At 41.0% G+C, this 17,958-nt stretch overlaps 1 protein-coding gene across 2 annotated transcripts in view; it reads right to left on the reverse strand.

Annotated features, from left to right (window-relative positions):
- The window catches only part of LOC103353396 (unconventional myosin-XVIIIa-like), a 118,693-nt gene extending 108,679 nt beyond the window's left edge, over positions 1-10,014 (reverse strand). For both annotated transcript variants that reach the window (XM_008276357.1, XM_008276358.1), the window contains exons 1-2: positions 9,947-10,014; positions 6,597-7,715 (exon numbers count right to left, since the gene is read on the reverse strand). In XM_008276357.1, the coding sequence (XP_008274579.1) occupies positions 6,597-7,616 (1,020 nt within the window). In that variant the 5' untranslated portion in view covers positions 7,617-7,715; positions 9,947-10,014. The remainder of the gene's footprint in view (positions 1-6,596; positions 7,716-9,946) is intronic.
- Between the last annotated feature and the right edge of the window lie 7,944 nt (positions 10,015-17,958).

The raw sequence follows: 17,958 nt of genomic DNA on the forward strand, positions 1-17,958 counted from the left end.
TAATGATTTACTTGTCATGAATGCTAATATTTATACCCCCACGTTCAACTGTAACCTAAGAAAAGAATCTATTACGTAGCTGAACAACCCATTTACAGTTTTCTACCTCTGCACTCATCAAAACTGTACCACTGAATGTAAAGAGCAGCAAAGTAAAAAAACTTTATGGGTGTCCGAGGAAATTGTTTGCACTCAGGAAGCACAGAGGTTGAAGAAACTCTGATGTGGAAGCAAATTAAGTCAGAACTGCCTCCTGAATGGATCAAAATAACAGCAGCAGTGCCAAAGTTAACAAGCTCACCATGAGGGTACACCATGGACGACAGCAGTGAGCGTGAATGGAAAAGACAGTGAGCAGAGTGCAGAGGGAGAATATGAACATAGAGTCTACTGCTACCACAGGATCACTGTTACTGCAAGTATGACTACAGCTTCAGAATAAAAATGTAAGCAATATACCTACATATAGGTCAAAAATCAATCGATGAATATAATATAGCTGAAAAATGTATCACAATAAAACAATCGTTTTATTGGATATCAATAATTAATCATTTTAGTTGCGTATTTTTAGTAACGACACAGCAATGAAAAACATGCAAATGTACACAAACGAAAAATAAATAAGTAAGTACGGATAAATCACATTGAAGGAAGAAGCAGGTAAACTCGGGAGGTGCACAGACGGACGAGGTGCACTGAGGTTAAAAGCTACATGTAATGGCAACCCCGGCCCTATCGCATCTAGATGTTAACATGCAAAGTGTGGAGGGAATGGTGTGGGGATCATGTGGAAATAAACACGTCCAAGAGCAATTCAACTGAGAAGAAAGGTTGTTTGAAAGATAGTCTGTCCATCAGGCACTGAGAGTTAAGCAAAAGAGTTATTTGTGAATGGATATTTCTAGAGTAATGGGTGGCTGGTGGGAAAGCTCCATTAAAGCCATTAGGAACAGAGAGAAGCCAAACAGTGCTGCTGAATCAAACAGACAGGCAGCAAACAGCAGTGAAATTAAGACCCAGTCACATCTTGACTCTGTCTGCATTTCCAGCACTGAATGCCGCACATCAGGTTTTACTGGAGCAACACACTGACCCAGACCAGACCTCTGCTCAAGTAGCGCTCAGCATTTTGGGTAGTACAACGTCTCTGCATAAGGCCACCTGTGGTACACTACCACACCGCTGCTACTTTTCCTTTGTACTGATTGTTTTTTCCTATCTGGTGCTGTGACACTGGAAATTTCCCTGCTGCAGGATCAACAAAGGTTTAATCTATCTATCTAAAATTTGAAATGGACCACAATGTTGTGAGCTGTACCATTATTTTGGTGTTTTCATTTATGAATTGTTCCATTTAAAATAATATTAATCCATATGATTTTAATATTGTGTTTGTGTACAGAGAAATTTTAAATCTTTGACTTATGTTGTCCATCAGTGAATGTACAGAATAATCCACTGAAAATATGACGTTGAAAATTACTTTGAAATCTGTTGTCCCATCAACTGTATCTGGCCTTAGCTAAACGTGAGTCACAGACCGTCTTATTTGTTGCTTCAGGGTGAAAATGTCTCCTCCCTTCCAACACATTCCTGTGTTTTTTTTTAAGAATAACCTATCCACACTAGTGTGTGTCTGCTTCCAAATCTTGATTAGATCTTAAAGGTGCTGTCCGGGATTCTGAAAGAAATAGTTGATGTGTAACTATTTATAGTTATCATGTTCCAGGATTACTGTCCCGCCCGCTCTCACCGCCCCCTGTCCCCCATCTCCCCTATAGCTCCCTTTTTTCCCTCTACAGTGAACGAGCAAACACAATCACAACAGCAGCTGGAATACGGTTGTGTGGGTCAGTCCAAACCAATTTGTTAGTTTTCCACTTACAGAGCCTGGGCTGCATACAAACACCAGATTTTATTTCTGCACACATAGAACAAACAGCTAGCAGACTGTTAAAAAGATATTCACTGAATTTGACAAAAAGTGTATTGGATTAGAATCACGGACACCCTGTTTAATGTGTTCATACTTGGTTGGAAGAGTCCTGGCACTAGCTCTAGGTAGACTGACACAGCGCTAAATAACATCAGATGCTGCAGTTGTTCAGCTGCAAAACCAATCCTTCCTCTTTTATAGGATTGTTCGGGTTTATAACAACTTTGAAGACATCACCTTGAACTCCATGAAATGATGCCGAGCATTTTCACTATTTCACAATTTTACAGACCTTTTGTTTTATCTTTTGGAATTAGGAGTGCGACCTGGCAGATGCGGTGTCCCTTTAAAACCTTTTGTCTGTGACGGGGCTGAATTACTGGCCCTATGTCGACTTGCTTTTATGTCAACCAGCAGTAGAGGTGGTGATATCCTTTAAAGTGGACAAAGAAACACAGACAGGCCTGCTGTTTAACGCACGCACAAATCAGCAGCAGAGATCGTCTCATGAAGTCAAAGGAAGGGAAGTGTGTGTGTTTGTGTTCTACACACATGAACACTGCCGCTGCATTTAAAACAAAGCTCCCTCCGGTGTGCACTTCCTGTTTGCTCTATGGAAATCATTACAGCAGCTCCTCACACAACACAAAGCACATCTCTTATCCTGTCAGAGGCAGAGGAGGCTTGTTCTGACGAACAGCCACTGTGGAGAACAAGCTCCCCAGTCAGTCACTGCTTCTGTCTCCCATCAGGAAAAGGACAACATGAGCTGCACAGAGTCGCTGCCTGTCTCTCAGCAGAGGAATTCAATTGTGGTGAGAAGGGGGATCAGAGTCTCTTTCAGTCTGACTGTGTCACAAGAACCCTTGAACCAAAGCCAGTGGAGGCAAACAAACAAAGTCCTCTGATGCTGCTAAGCAGGCCCTGATCAGGACATTGAGCCTGCTGGAGGACACTCAGCTAATGCTAAACCAGGCTATCTGAACAAAAAGTACCAATTTAAGGACTTTCAAAATTTTATCTAAAATGCCTAGTGGTAAAAATTACTTATAAAATCTGATCAACGGTCCAAAATCCAAATACAGTCTGAGCACAATGACATAAAGCAGCAAATCCTTAGATTATTTTTTACAAACCATAATCGTAGCACTATTTTTTATGGTTTATGGAGAAGTTTTCTTTGCAAATTATCATATCACATATTACAGCTAAAACAACAGCTGTAGCTAAACACAAAGCTGCAGCTGATGCCTTAACATTTGTCTTACACCAAGACAAGACACTGAGACGCTGGTACAAACACTTTTTTTATAAATACATGTTTAATTCACATAATACTGTCAGCTGTTTATGGTAGTTTTTATTGTCGTCAATAAAACTTGGCACTTCCTTTGTATGTTTAAAAGCCTATCCAGAGAAGACACGCTCCACTGCTTGAATATCTTTGAACCTGAAAGAAAATGCAGGAAAAGTGAAGCTATGTTGACGGTAACATTTCTGTGCAGGAGGAGGATGTCAAAACAGAGAAGTATGAAAAGGCAGTTGTATTAAAGGAATCAGTGCTATGGGCATGTACACAATGGGAAATTTAAAGGTGCTACAGGTGAACTTGTAGGGAGTGTTACATTTGCATTAAAGCTGGGATAGACAGCATTTTTTTTGTTTTGAGCCATTGGGCAAAAATTCCATACATTCCATACTAACCTCTCAGCATGTTGAAATTGAAGAGGTGTGAGAGGAAACTAAACCCATGGCTTTGTTGTCAGGCTTTAGAAAATCTAGCCCATTAAGGAAGACGTCACCCTGATCAGGTGGGAGAGTTTGAAGAACAACAAAGTCCACAGTGTAAATAGGACATGATGGTGCAATTGGATAAATGGGAGATTCACTCAGCAGAGCAGGATTCCAACCCCGCATGACTACTTTGCACATTTGAAGGGAATGCATTTGCCTGTGCTCGTCTGTTGGGAGTGGCTTAGAACACAGAGAGGGGAGCAGCAGAAAGAGACCTGTATTACTAAATTCCTTTTTTTTGCAATTTACAGATTTCTGCCTACCTCAGCTTTAACAGAGAATGAGAAATGAAGGCCTGAGTTTCACAGACACTGAGAGAGTGCCATCTATCAGTTGAAACCTACAATCATGTCACTCATGTAGGCATACAATCATCAGTGAGCTCACAACTGGGAATGTCTATTGCCAGCAGATATCTGTCAGCAGAGTAACTTTGGTGTGGTCAGATGTGGTCGACACAGGATGAGCCTTTAATGGACAGTGTGAAGGCGTGAGGCAAAGGTTGTTTTAGCTATTCTGATTCAAAATGAGTAAAATTAAAATGTAGAATAAACACCGTTGTGAATGCTCCATGTAAACCACAGTCTGAGTTCCATTTCTCTACTGTCTCGTTCTTTGCAGGGTTGCAGGTAGCTGGTAGGGAACACCCAGGGCAATTTGACAGTCCACGACAGGGTCAACATATGAACAAACAACTGTTCATATGCACTGATAGCATCAAAGGGACACCTGACCTAGTTGTCTTTGTACTGTTGGGGGAAAAAATCCACACAGACACTAGGGCTGCCACTGAACACTGTTTTTCAATTGATTAATCTATCAACAATTTTATGAGTTTATCAATTAATCAATGATTTTTTGCATTTCTCTCCAACAAAGCAAAATATTCATATTGAGTTCGTTTTATCATTTATAATGTAGCACAGGGAAAGGAAACACATTTTTACATATTAAAGTGCAAAACTCTAAAGTTAAACTGGAAACTCCAACGTGATAAAAAAAAAAAAAAGGAAAAAAACTTTTTAAAGCAAAAACAAAAACCCAAAAAAAAATCAAAAAAGCAAAAAATATATAATTTGGAATATTGAACAATGCAATATGGACACAGTTGTTATTCTGCAGGAAGGTGCAGAAAAAAAATATTTTTCTTCTTGTTGTGGAATTGTTCTCTGACTTTTGTAGCAGTTTCGAATTGTACTGAAAATACAGCTGAATTCACAGCACAGACATAATGTTTACCTCATGTGAGGATGATACGTTTGTCAGAAAACGTTGCAGTTAAAATCAGGATATTAGCACCAACACAGAGCATCAACTGGGAAGTGACTGCTGGTTAACATGCAGCTTTGTGGGCTGCATTTCAGACACTACTTCATAGTTGTTCCATTGTCTGAGAACGGAATCAAAAAAATATGCAAATGATAACGGCTCTATTGTGAATTCACCTGCTTTAAAAAAAAAAAACTGTATGTGAGCACAGAAAGAAGCAAGCAAATAAGAGTAAGTGAGAGTGCCTCCAAACCAAATAGGACCTGTGTGCTTCTCTGTTCAGTGACAATCCAAAGTACTCCCAATACGTTCAAAGTCTTGGGTCTTTGGAATCTTCTAAACTGAACTGAGCCACTACCATTTTCACACCACTGACCAATGAATGGAGCAAAAACAACTGTAGTCATAACGCGGCTGAGATATAAAAAGTCTTCACAGTAGAACCGTCTTGCTCTAGTGAAATCACAACTTCTTTAACCAAGAAAAATCCATTCTGGAGTTGGCACGAACTGAATTGGCTAATTGGCAGAAAAATAGTATAACAACACAGAGTCAATAGTTTCTGAACAAGCGAATCAGACACTCACACACAGTAGTGTGTAGAAACGTTGCAGTGCAGATAAACACTCTGTACTTGTTGCATAATGAGACAGAGCTTTTTGGTCTCAAATATGTGTGGGTGATTCAAAGCCCTGTGCCACTGATCAGTGGCAAAGCATATGGAAGAACAGGATATGCACTCAGTAACAGAGTACAGAAATGGGCTCCAAAATCCTCCTCTCTAAACTCATAAGAGGCACCAATGATTCAACAGGGAACCTTGACTCTTCTTGAATACAGGTGGCACCATGTACCGTATCATGATCAGGTGCTTAGATATGATGTCTTGGAAAGCATACAGCGAAATGATTTTCAATTAAAGACCAAAAAGAAGGACCTATATACACCAGAGGATGTAGGTTATTGCTGTCTTTAGGATTGCAATAAAAATGGCTGAATAGAACCAAAGTGGGCACTTGTAAAATTGTGTGAAAACATAAGTTGAGACAAAATGTTCAATCAACACTTCTGTTGTGGTTATACAGATGGTAAACCAAGGCATCAACACAGACTGACATTAGACTGTTTGTCTATATGCCTTGTTTATTTATGTATTTGTGTGTTTAAGAAGTTGGAGCAAAATATAGTCATTTTAGTAAAGTTGAGGTAAGATAAGACATTCATAAAAATCATGCTACTCTTTGAATGATGAACTCCTCAAACCTTCTTTTCAAAGAATAAAATGTTCAAATAAAGTTGGCAGAATACACAAGACTCTACTCGTATCCAGCATGCATCACCTCCTCCATCATGATGCGACATTTACATAGAACAACACAATATCAGCACAAACGACGTAGGTGATGATGCCGACCAATTAGAGTAGAAAGCACTGTTGTTCTCACAGCATGGCAAAGAGAAAGACAGACCATCCACAGACAGGTTAATAGATCTTTTTCTTCTTTTTTTAAAAACTTTTGGATTCCAAAAATGCTAACCAGGATATCAAAACAGAGTGAACTTCATTTGTACATAGAAAGTGAAAGCTGCTTACATGTCTGGCCTCCCTGCGCAGCCCCTCGGTGTTCCTCAGCCAGCAGCGGCTCAGCTCGCTCAGCTCCAGGATGGGTTGCACCTTCAGCCTTACAGTGTCTCCCGACTGACGGATCATCTCCACTATCTCGTCCCGGCTTTTATTCTCCACATTCCGTCCATTTATCTCCACCAGCCTGTCGCCTGGCACCAGCCCTAGTGCCAGATCCTTGGTGCCAGCACCAGGCTCAGCGAAATGAACCACACGTCTGTACACTCCTCCATCAGGGCTGCGGTCTAACATTGTCGTGCGCCGCAAAGAAAATCCAAAGTCGCCAGTGTTGCGGCGTTGGAGTTCCAGCTCTCGTGTTTCTGGGGCACTCGGTGCAACCACAGTGGGCAGCTGCAAGTCTGCAGGAAAGGTCTTGTCGACCACTTCAGGGATGCAGACTTTTTTGGAAGGTGGTACTTCAGGCTGCTGCATGAGACTGTGCTTGCGGAGCATGCTGAAGACTTTGCTCTCCACCTGTGGGGATGGGGCAGCAGAGTTCTGGCCTGAAGGGGTGGAGCTCTCTGAAGGGCTCTCCTCTTTGCTCCTCTGGGAAAAGGAGAAGCGTTTCATCATCTGACCCATCTGTGAGGAGTTCTGCTTGGCAAGGGAACCAAAGTGAGCCACACGATCACGCACTGAGCTGCGGTGTCCATCCTGTCCTCCTCCACCCTCACCCTTTAGGTCATCAGTGGAGCTGGCAGCGCTCAGCTGGTCATCCAAGACCATACTGCTTCGGTTGCTCAAGCCATCCGATTCAATGTCAGTCAGAGTGAGCTCATTGCTGCTGGCCACTTTGATGGGAATGGGGTTGGAGATCTCCAGTTTGTTCTTGGACTCACGTTTGGCCTCCCTCTTCAGGTTGAAGAAACCACGCCGCATACTCATCTCCTCCAAGCTGCGTAGCTCTGCTGCAGACATCCTCTCTTTTTTGTCTTTCTTGTCCTTCCTGCTCCCCTCCCTCTCCTTATCCTTTTTCATTAGATTAAACATGCTGACAAGCTAAACGTGGCTCTATTTTCCCTACCCACTTGGACTGACTAGTCAGTTTGTTTGTTGTAGCGTTTGTTGTGATCAACAGGGACGAATCCCCTAGAGAAGGAGAGAGGAAGAACAACTTGTTAAACTCATGAAATACTATAAAAAAAAGGAAGAAATGCTCTTAATTTAAATGTGAAACTGGACACAAATCAAATGCATAATAAATAAGCCAATAATAATAATAACAAAACAATTAAAGATTTAAGTTCATAATATCAGATTTTCAATAAACTAGCTAAATAGTATCAATGTGACAATATTCTGGGGATAAATGTGGGTGCTTTTAAAAGATATTTAAGACAAATTAAAATTGTTTCTACAGTGTTGATAATAAAAATTAGTGACTCTTTGATCATTTGACTCTGCTGGAACAGTAAGACAGGCGTGGTTAACTGTTTCTTTTGTCCTGTCAGAAACAAAAAGACTACATTATATGAATTATATCATAATAATAAATAATAAACCATATGCCAGATGTCCATTCTCACATCCTTAGTGTTGAACTATTAAATTCATTGGTCAGTTTACACAAAATCTACCAACAACAAGCTATCAAACTAAAGGTGAGCAATATGAATAAAAATGTGTTGTAGATTTTATACCTGATTTGTATACTGTAATATCAGAATATGTTATTATCCAAGAAAAAGGTTAATCTAATAAATAGATAGATACCTTGGGGCTTTTGCAATATTATTTCTACTTGATTAACGTAAGCTGAATATGTTGGGGTTTTGCCTGTTTTTCAGGCAAAGCTACAGTAAGTCCTCCTGATAAGTCTTTGGTACATTGGACTTGTTTTTGTTATTGTTTTTATATGTTTATCAATTATTTTAATCTATAGCTGATAACTTAGAAATAAACATTTGTTGCAAAATTACACAATATATAACACATCATTGATATGTATGGCTCCAGTCTAGTTGCAGGACTATAAAAAACTAATTAACTAAAAAATAAATAAAGGCACCTGACAGAAGTGGCAAGTTAAATTCCTTTGTACAAGCTTCTGGTTATTGCATAACTTGTACAGGTTATTAGAAATTCAAGCCTGAAATCAGGCAAGAACAACAGGTTCCTTTTGACCTGGGACCTGATAAGAATCCAACTATTTGCCTGAGACACGTGTAGATTGTCTAGTAAAAAATAGACCATCACTAAAGACCTCCAACATTCCCACATTACAGAGGCCCATTGGAGAAGCTTGGCCAGACCAAAAGACATTCCTGGCTTCAGATTTTAACTGGGTCTCTCCAAACCCTCAAAAATCAGGGTGAGACTGTTCTGCCACAAACCCACACAAGCATGCAAGCAGATCTACATCATCCAACCTGGTTCTGATTAGCTACTGGGTGAGACACAGACACAGCGCTGGGCAGGGATCTGTCCTCTCAGGACTACTGTGGACCTCCAGCGTGAAATGTCATTCAGCTGTTAGGAAAATCTCATCTGTGTTGGACAAGCATCTGAGCTGTCAAGTCTGTGATACATGAATGGTCCCATGTTAAAATGTGTTACAATGATAATAGCATGGTACACCCACAGTGATCAGGTAGCTGAAACAATAATGTTGATCATTTATGAAAGTTGACACCTTACAGACAGTGCTGCCCAGCAGATTATCTGCAAAACAATTGACACAACCACTTCTTAAAACGCCTGTTCCAGTCATTACAACAGGCGGAATGGACAGCTTCTCCATCAATATCAGCGCTACGTTCTGTGAGGGTTAGAAAGGGTTAAAACGCTAATGGTCTCAACGGTGTCCACTGATTTAAGTTATCTTCTGTTAATCTCCTCGGCTGCTGAGGTTAAAACGACACTAACACCTGGACACTAACGTACACAAAGCCGCATTTGTCAGCCCAGTCCGCAGTGAATGTAAAGTCAGGGGACAAAAAGCATGACAGGGCTAAAATAGGTGTAGCTTCTCGGCTACATTAGCTAGCTGGGCTACTGTTTTGTAGGTGGGGGTAACGTTACCTAATAGCAAAATATTTCAGTTTTTATTCCACTCCAAATTAAAAACCTCTAAAAGCATAACCCAACAGCAATTCACCATGTTTTTATTGAACTTTCCAATGAGCAAAATCGCCAGCTAACTAGCCTAATTGGCTCAAGTCACAGCCTTAGTTCTTTGCCCTCATTTTTTGGTGAAGCAAATCCTCGAACAACACACTGGACCCTGTCAACATGATCGAGTCAGCGTGTCTGCTTTCACGCTGCGACCTCCTAAACTACATGTGTCCTCTCACTATAAGCACATAGGAGCATATACTCACTGTTTTTCAATACAGCAAACGGAGCACCGCTGGTGCCTGGATAATGGGCGCAGCTCAACTCGCAGGGAACAGAAGCCGCAGACTGGCTTTTAGCTAACGCTGCTCCCAGTCCAGCTCTCAGGCGTCAGGACAACACTGACAGGCGGTCAACCAGCGCCCCCTGCTGGGCGAACAGAGGAGCTACGGCCTGACTGCTGCATCACTGTCACAGTATGTCTGTGGAGATTCTCGGTCACCCAGGTCATGGTCATCTTAGGAGCTTCACTAGAAATCAACTGGACATCTCTTTAAGGTCCTTGGTTTCCAGAATGACGTGGCAAACTCAGTGCAACAAAACCGAGTGCACCAGTGATAACTACATGATCTACATCTTAATAAAATGTGCCGTGAACACCAGAATTTTCTAAGTTTTGGACTGTGGGCTGTGTCTCTCTGGGAATCTGCATCATGGCTCCACATGGAAAGCAACTGCAAGAAGAATTTAAAAATCTGATTGTGAGACTTCACAATGATGAAAAAGGACATGGGCATTGGCCTACTAAATAACAGTGGAAACACACTTGCAGCTGGAATCAGGAGGTATAGATCCAGCCATACCACTAATCAGAGCTGCAGCGGCTGTCCTCTTCAAAGTCACCACAGACAGTGCACTTTTTTGGGGGGGCATAGGGCTTATCAAAACAAACTGGATTTTCTTTGACAATTCAGACAGTGTAAAGATGTAGCATAGAAGCATCAACTTCTATGGATAGCATCCAAGGGAAAAAAAAGTTGTTCTCTCCTAGCACTTAGGATTTAACTTCCGCGTGACTCTAGTGAGGAGTAAGCAGTGTATAGATAATGGATGGATAGTTGGAGGATTTAACTTTATTAAGATGCCTGTAAAGAAGCCTGATGAGTATTGGGAGCACATTCTTTGGTCAGATAAAGGTCAAGATAAATTTGTTCAGCTCAGACAGGTTCCAGCATATTTGGTGTTGACCTGGACTGCCACAGTGAATGCACAGTCCTCACAAGATGGATTAACTTTACACTATTTTGTCAGAGCAGAACTTGTAAAAGATGCCATTGTAGCTGATTATGGGAAGAAGAAAAAAACATTTAAAAAACTCTTCTTTATCTATTTTTTGCTTTGTCCTATTTGTGTAAAATATAAGATCACTAAAGCCTTTCTTGGAGGAAACCAAAAGTACTGTACTGTAATGTTGTGTTTGAATCGCACTTGATGATGACAGATATTCTGTTGAATACACAATAAGAATGTTCTAGCTTATAGCTTTGCACTAAAATCTAATAAAAAAAAAAAAAAACACTTGAGTGCCAATGTTATCACTTTGACCCCGACAAACACTTTTATATTGACAGGACAGATTTTCAAGGTTGTTCAACTTGTACATCTTTACAAAGAAAAAAAAAGCATCCAGAGGAGATCTAAGCAGACAAGGGAAGAACATGTGCACATCACACAGAACCTTGAGTCAAATTCATTTTATTTATATAGCACAAAAGTCTAGTTTGTCTCAGAGGACTCTATTTTTTTTCCTCAACATGACACTACCGGTCATACAGTATAACGTAGTTAAAATAAGGAACTCCACATATAAAACTGTTTAACAGGTAATGAAGTGAAAACCGTTAGGAAAAGGAGAGAGGGAACTCTGCTCCAAAATACAGAGAGAATTCCAAATGAGATAGAGTAATAATAAAGGTTTTATTATAATAACAAGTGAAATAAGTGTGAGTGTCAGGAAAAGAGCACAAGTGGCTGATCAGTAAGAAGATGAGAAGTGACTTCCAGGTGCCACAAAAGCTGGAAGACCTGGGACACAAAACCTTCTTTGTACCTCTGCGACCAAGAGGAAGATAGGCTGCACACTCACAGATGAGGAGAAACTCAATCATACCATTATCACAAAAGCAAAGAAGACACAAAAATAAATGATTAATAGAATATATTTGATAGCAAATAACATGATACAAGAACAGACAGAAAATGGTTGGTATGACCCCATGATTCAGTCAAGCTGCAGTTGTCATCTATGCTGTCCAGACATTCCCTTTGATACATATGACTAACTCTGTGACTCCCCCCGAGGTTCTCCTGCGCCTGCTCTCTCTGTGGATGTCTCTGGATCTGGAGCTCCTGAATTACAGCCTCTGGCCTCACCTTTCTGCATCCTGCTGCCCCACCATGATGCCTCCTGTTACAAAAGGACAATAAATTCTAATAACTTGTTTAACTGTAAACTAAATTNATAACATGATACAAGAACAGACAGAAAATGGTTGGTATGACCCCATGATTCAGTCAAGCTGCAGTTGTCATCTATGCTGTCCAGACATTCCCTTTAATGTTTTTGATATAAAATGTCATCAACTCATCATTCTGTGCTATTAAACATAACCACCACATTCTGATCAAGAGATAGCGCCTCCAGTCTCAGCTGTTGCCGGCATCAGTGCATAGAAAATGTCACACAGGGACTATAAGACAGAAAGAGAGGATAGAAGCACAGGTCAGTGTTCTCGGTTGATGTAAAGGAAGGATATAATCCCAGAGGAGCATCAATATGGAAAGGCTGGGAGATGTCATGAAAAGTCACACAGGAAGGACACTCCTTTAAGACTTGCATATGATGTGATAGCAAAAGTTACAAGATGATGGTTTTTTTAAAAAAAAAAAAAAAAAACGGCCCTCTTCCTACTGAAAACTCCCTGAGGCTACAAACAAAGAAAGTTGGTGAACAAAAATTTGGAGATTTTGAGGGAACAGAAACCCTCAGAGGCAACTTCACAGTAGTCATGAAAATACATTTTAAAAGCACACTTTTATTTTTTACAGTATTCTAAGACTTAGAGGTGTCTTAACAGTAACAAGAACAGGAGTCATGACCTTAGCTCATGGAACAAAAACAAACCCAAATGTCCCCCTTCTTATTTCTCTGTTTAAACATCCTTGATTCCTTTACTCGCCTCCTCTCCTCACAACTTTGTCCTTTTCACCTGAGATGTGGAGAGAGTCATTGAGGCAACAGGCATTTAACAAAGGGAGTCATCTATTTTCGGAGCCACAATTGCATTATCTGGCCATTGTTTTTTTTTTTTGTTAGTTTTTTTTTTTTACAGCTTAGTGTTGTATGTCTATAATAATGTACAATATATTTTTACTGAGAATTCAATTCACAACATGGGCTCTTATATTTCAGCTTTGTGTCACTCCCTTTTCATTCATCATTGGCACTGAAAAACTTCTGCAAAGGATACAGCATAAGCCTTCCTTATCCTCACTTCCCCATCCTCAAGATGCATTTGAGACATCCTTCAAGATGGTGTGCTGAGATCAATTTCCAGCTCAGAGGCAGTACAACAGGAAACAGAGGAGACAAGGAAGCTCAAAATAGAGAAATTAGATGAGCGTGCTCTCGTTGATTCCCTCTGATATAGCGTTTACAGATACAAGGGATGTACCTGAGCAACACAACAAGGCAAATTAGCTTTTCCAACCATTTTTCACTCAGTCTTCAATGGAATAAGTAGAACTGTCTAAATGGGGCTCACAACTGATATTTACATTTATTAATTCTGCTATGAAATGCTGAGTGAAGTTTTTTAGTTGGTACAACAGGCCTTGTACACAACTGCCTTCAGTGAATTTGCTATTTACACTTGTGCTTCTCCTATTGTCACATGATAAGATTCAGATTTCCTCAGAGGAAAAGATGTGATGTCTCACTCCAGTGAGGGAGGATCCTCTGATCTCACCCAGCAGAAGTGGCAACCTGACTCCACTCTACCTCTAAAAGAGTAGTTGCTAAGGAGTGTAAGCGTCATAACAACACATCTCATATATCGCGCATTCTCACCTCTGTTGTTTGGCATGCTGCTTTGGCGACATCGACATATTACAAAACACATATGGTAGGTAGGCATTTTTATCATATATTTATGTTCCTCCGTAATTCTGTGTTAAATGTGTCTTACTTAATAAAGTTGCTGAATTCAATGTTATTACATTTTGTATATGAATCGGTATTATATTGTTTAAAGACATGAGTAAGTAATGCAGTGAGTCATTTTGAATTGAACACACCAATACGTATTGACATGTGTCTTGTAATGTGATTATTTCAGTGTCAGGAAATGAATGAACTGTAAAAGCTGTATACTCACAGAGCCGTCTGAATCCTATGAGCTGTGACTGTCATAGGTTCAGTCTTGTTGATTAGACTGGAAAAACACTGGAGACACTGGAGAAGCTCTGCTATGGAAAAAGCACACAGTTTAATCAAAATATCATAAAATGCATTGAAATTTAACATTTTCCTGCCTTCACCCTAAGTCGGCTGGGAAAGGCTCCAGCCCCCCGCAACCCTAGTGAGGATTAAGCGGTGTATAGATAATGGATGGATGGAATTTAATATTTTCAATGAGCACTTTGGCCCTCTGAATGTGTGGTCCCTCATACGCTTTAGAAAGCGTCCCTGTAGGTCGCCATAATAGTTACAACACCTAAGTCTCTCTAAAACCAGAACCTCTTTTGTACATGTAATATGAGCGTTATTCTGAGGCAAAGTTGAAAAACGGTGACACTATAATCTTTCCACCTCCTGCTTCTAGTCTTTATGCTAAGCAAGAATAATTGCCACCTGGCTCTATACTACTCAAACAGACACGAGAGCAGTATCAATCTTTTCATCTAACTCTTTGAAACAAATTGAATAAGTGTATGTCACAAAATGTTAAACTATTTTGTTAAAGCACCAAATCAAGACACTTTATCAGGGGCTGAGAATGTAGTTACACCACAAAAACAGTCAGATGGGACTGAAAACATGTGCAGCTCAATGAAACAAACCTCTATGTGAATGACATGTATTTAGAGAAGGGGGAAAAGTGAAAGGTAAAATGTATGTTATTTATTCATATTTATTGTAAATATCCACTGCAATCTAAAGCTGAACACATGGTTCTCTTACAAACATTCATTACATTGTCTCATCAGGGGGAACGCTCTCTCAGTTTCATCCTCAGAAGTCTTTATATCATTGCTAAAGCCAGTATAGGCTGAAAGTTCGGACACTCGCACACTCCCTCATTTATTAAAGTGACGTCACCTGGGATTCGATTTCTTCTTTTCACCTACTCAGAAAGCTCTCACTCCTGACTGCCAGTACTAAAACCTTGGTCAGCAGACGCTACCATGGCTTGTAGTTATTTGTTGCTGTTGACTCTTCACCATTGTGTCAGGTTGGAGATCGTGGTAGTTGTCCCCATGCACCCTGTTGCCACACTAGCCAGGTCACCATAGCCCACCACAGACCCCAAATTATTTGCGCACGCTATCTCTCCTGACAGAACTAATTACCCGAGGCTAGTTTGAAATGGCAGCCACCACCCAGAATGTGTCAATGTTGCAAAATTCCAGGATTACACACTCATTAGGTGTATGTTATGTGTCGCGGGAAGTAAACAAGTGGCAATATCTACACTAGACTTATATGAGCACTGCGTCCGCTCACCTTTTAAAGTCTGTGCACACTAGTACATCAGGCTCAACATTTTCCCATTGTTGAGAAACCACCATGTTTTGATTAGAACAGTGGTAGTCTACATCAACAGATAGGGCGTGCTACAGTCCCACCCATTACACATGCTGGCTCGCAAAGGGTATGGAGCATCTTTCCCTTTTTATCTCTGACAGCCACAGACATCCAAGGAGTCCAAAACTTGGGATCAAATCTGCTGTTAAGGGGAAATCCAATGTATGGAGACTGAACCCTCCACACCCAGTTGGTGGTTCAAATCAGGGCCTGCTTTGGCCAGCCAAAGGTGGACCTGTTGGCCTTGAGAGAGAAATGCTCAGTGTCCCATGCTGACCAGAGTGAAGGAGAGGGGCCTATCAATGACATAGATTGCCCCCAAGTGAATAAGCAACAATTGGATAGGAGAGATTATGCCACTCCTGTGGAGTCAGCTTTGGTCACTTCTACTTCGTGAGGACAAAGCATCCGAGGCAAGGGAGGAGCTATTCCACCCTCACCCAAAGCACCTTGCCCTCTACACTTGGCCTGTGAGAGGTCGAATCTCGAAGTAGGACTTCTCCAGAGGATCATATCCACTATTCAGAGTGCAAGAGTGCCCTTCACAAAAGAACTTTATGAAAACAAATGGAGGGTGTTGGAAGAATGGTGCAGGAAATCTCAGATCATTCCCTTTCAGTGCCCTGTGGCAGCAGTTCTCTCCTTCCTTCAGAAGCTACTGGACAAAGGCAAGGCCTTTTCTATTTTTAAAACATATGTGGCAGTCATTGAGCCTGTCATGTGGGCTTTACAGATCACACAGAGGGCCAGCACCTTCTGGTCTGTCATTTTACAAAAGGAGCACAATGGCTTCGTCCAGTGCCTAAACCATTGGTTCCTTTATAGGACTTATCCCTGGTACTAGACACTTTTGAACCGCTGGACCAGGTGGACAAGAAGATGCTATCCCTTAAGACAGCTGAATCATGCATCAGCAAAACCCAGCTGTTGTGCCAAAGAATCCATCACTGGGGTGTGTTCATTTGGAGATAGGGGCATTTTATCTCCCTATCTTACCCTCCCCTGACCACAAACACCTGCATGCTCTCTGTCCATTAGGGGCCTTGATCGCTTGCATTGGAAGAACAGTTAGGAGGTCTAATTAGCTGTTTGTGTCATGGGCTAAATCCCACATGGGCAAGCCCATCAGTCTACCCATCCCATTGGATTGTAGTGGCGATTGAGATGGTTTACACTAGCAAGGGACTGAATTCCAGTCTGAAAATCCCGTGCCACATCTCCTCTTCCACTTGCCCACAGATCTCTTGACCACTATTGCTCGATACCTGCATGCCATTTAAGTAGACGAGTCTACTGCGTGACTCTTAGTGTTTCAGTCTAGTGCTTTGTTCTGATTCTGATTGTGTAGCACTACTGTCTTGTAATAATTTAATGTGGCATTTTAGTGTGTCTTCAGTTCAGTTTCTCTGTTGGTGTTGCACATTTAGTTCAAGCAACTGTAACATAACTCATAGTGTACTGTGCCTTCCCTTGTGATATTTGGTTTTGGCCAGGTCTCCTAGCGCTAAAGTTATTATTCTGTAGATTAACTTTGTTTCGATCTGCCTCGTGTTACTTATTGTATTGTATGGCTTAGCTTTTAGCTTCTGTTTAGTTAGCATTTCTGGGTTGAACTTCTATTACCTTCTTTTGAGTAACTATTTGTTCTACTTCCCATACTGGTCGCTGGTGTCACCCTCTGCAGTTCAGCTCCCACTCCCCATCACCCTTTTCCCCCCATCTCTTGTTTTGCATGCGCACCTTGCATTTTTGTGTAAAATAAAAACCTTTTATTTAATCTTGGCTGTTGGGTTTGTTCTCTGCACTTGGGTCTTTCATTTCCTTTGACATTCTGAGGATAATGCTGAGAACATTCCCTATAGTGAGACACTTCACTCATGTGATCAGAGAACCGGGGTTACGAGATAAGTAACCAGGTTTTCCTGTTTAGTGAGGGGTCAGTGTATAATGACTTTCTGTTTTATCTCCAAACAAAATGCTTTAGATTGTCTGGATAAACGTACCTATTTATAACTTTTCTGATTGTGGGATCAAGGTGCTTCTTGACTTTTTGTGATGTCTCCATGTTCCAAGCAACTCACTTTGCTGAGACAATTATATCTTTTCACTCAGGATAGAAATGATGGCTGAACATTCAAAATAATAATTCAATGACATATTGCCATATCAGTTAAGACTGCTTGTTCCTTCAGGGAATAACTGAGCAACATTTAGATAAAAAGAAACTCTGTCCTTATGTACTGTATGCTTGACATCTTCAACAGGTAGACCTCTATCATGGCATATCAGGGAAACACAGGACCACTGCCTCAGACACCAGTGTACTATGTTGGGATGCAGCCCGGTCACAATGCAGTTTATCCATCTCCAATGACCCATGGAGCACCAGGACCTCCACTGCCTCTTGCTCCC

Source organism: Stegastes partitus, unplaced genomic scaffold (genome assembly GCF_000690725.1).
Source record: "Stegastes partitus isolate 25-593 unplaced genomic scaffold, Stegastes_partitus-1.0.2 Scaffold70, whole genome shotgun sequence".
Classification (NCBI taxonomy): Eukaryota; Metazoa; Chordata; class Actinopteri; family Pomacentridae; genus Stegastes; species Stegastes partitus.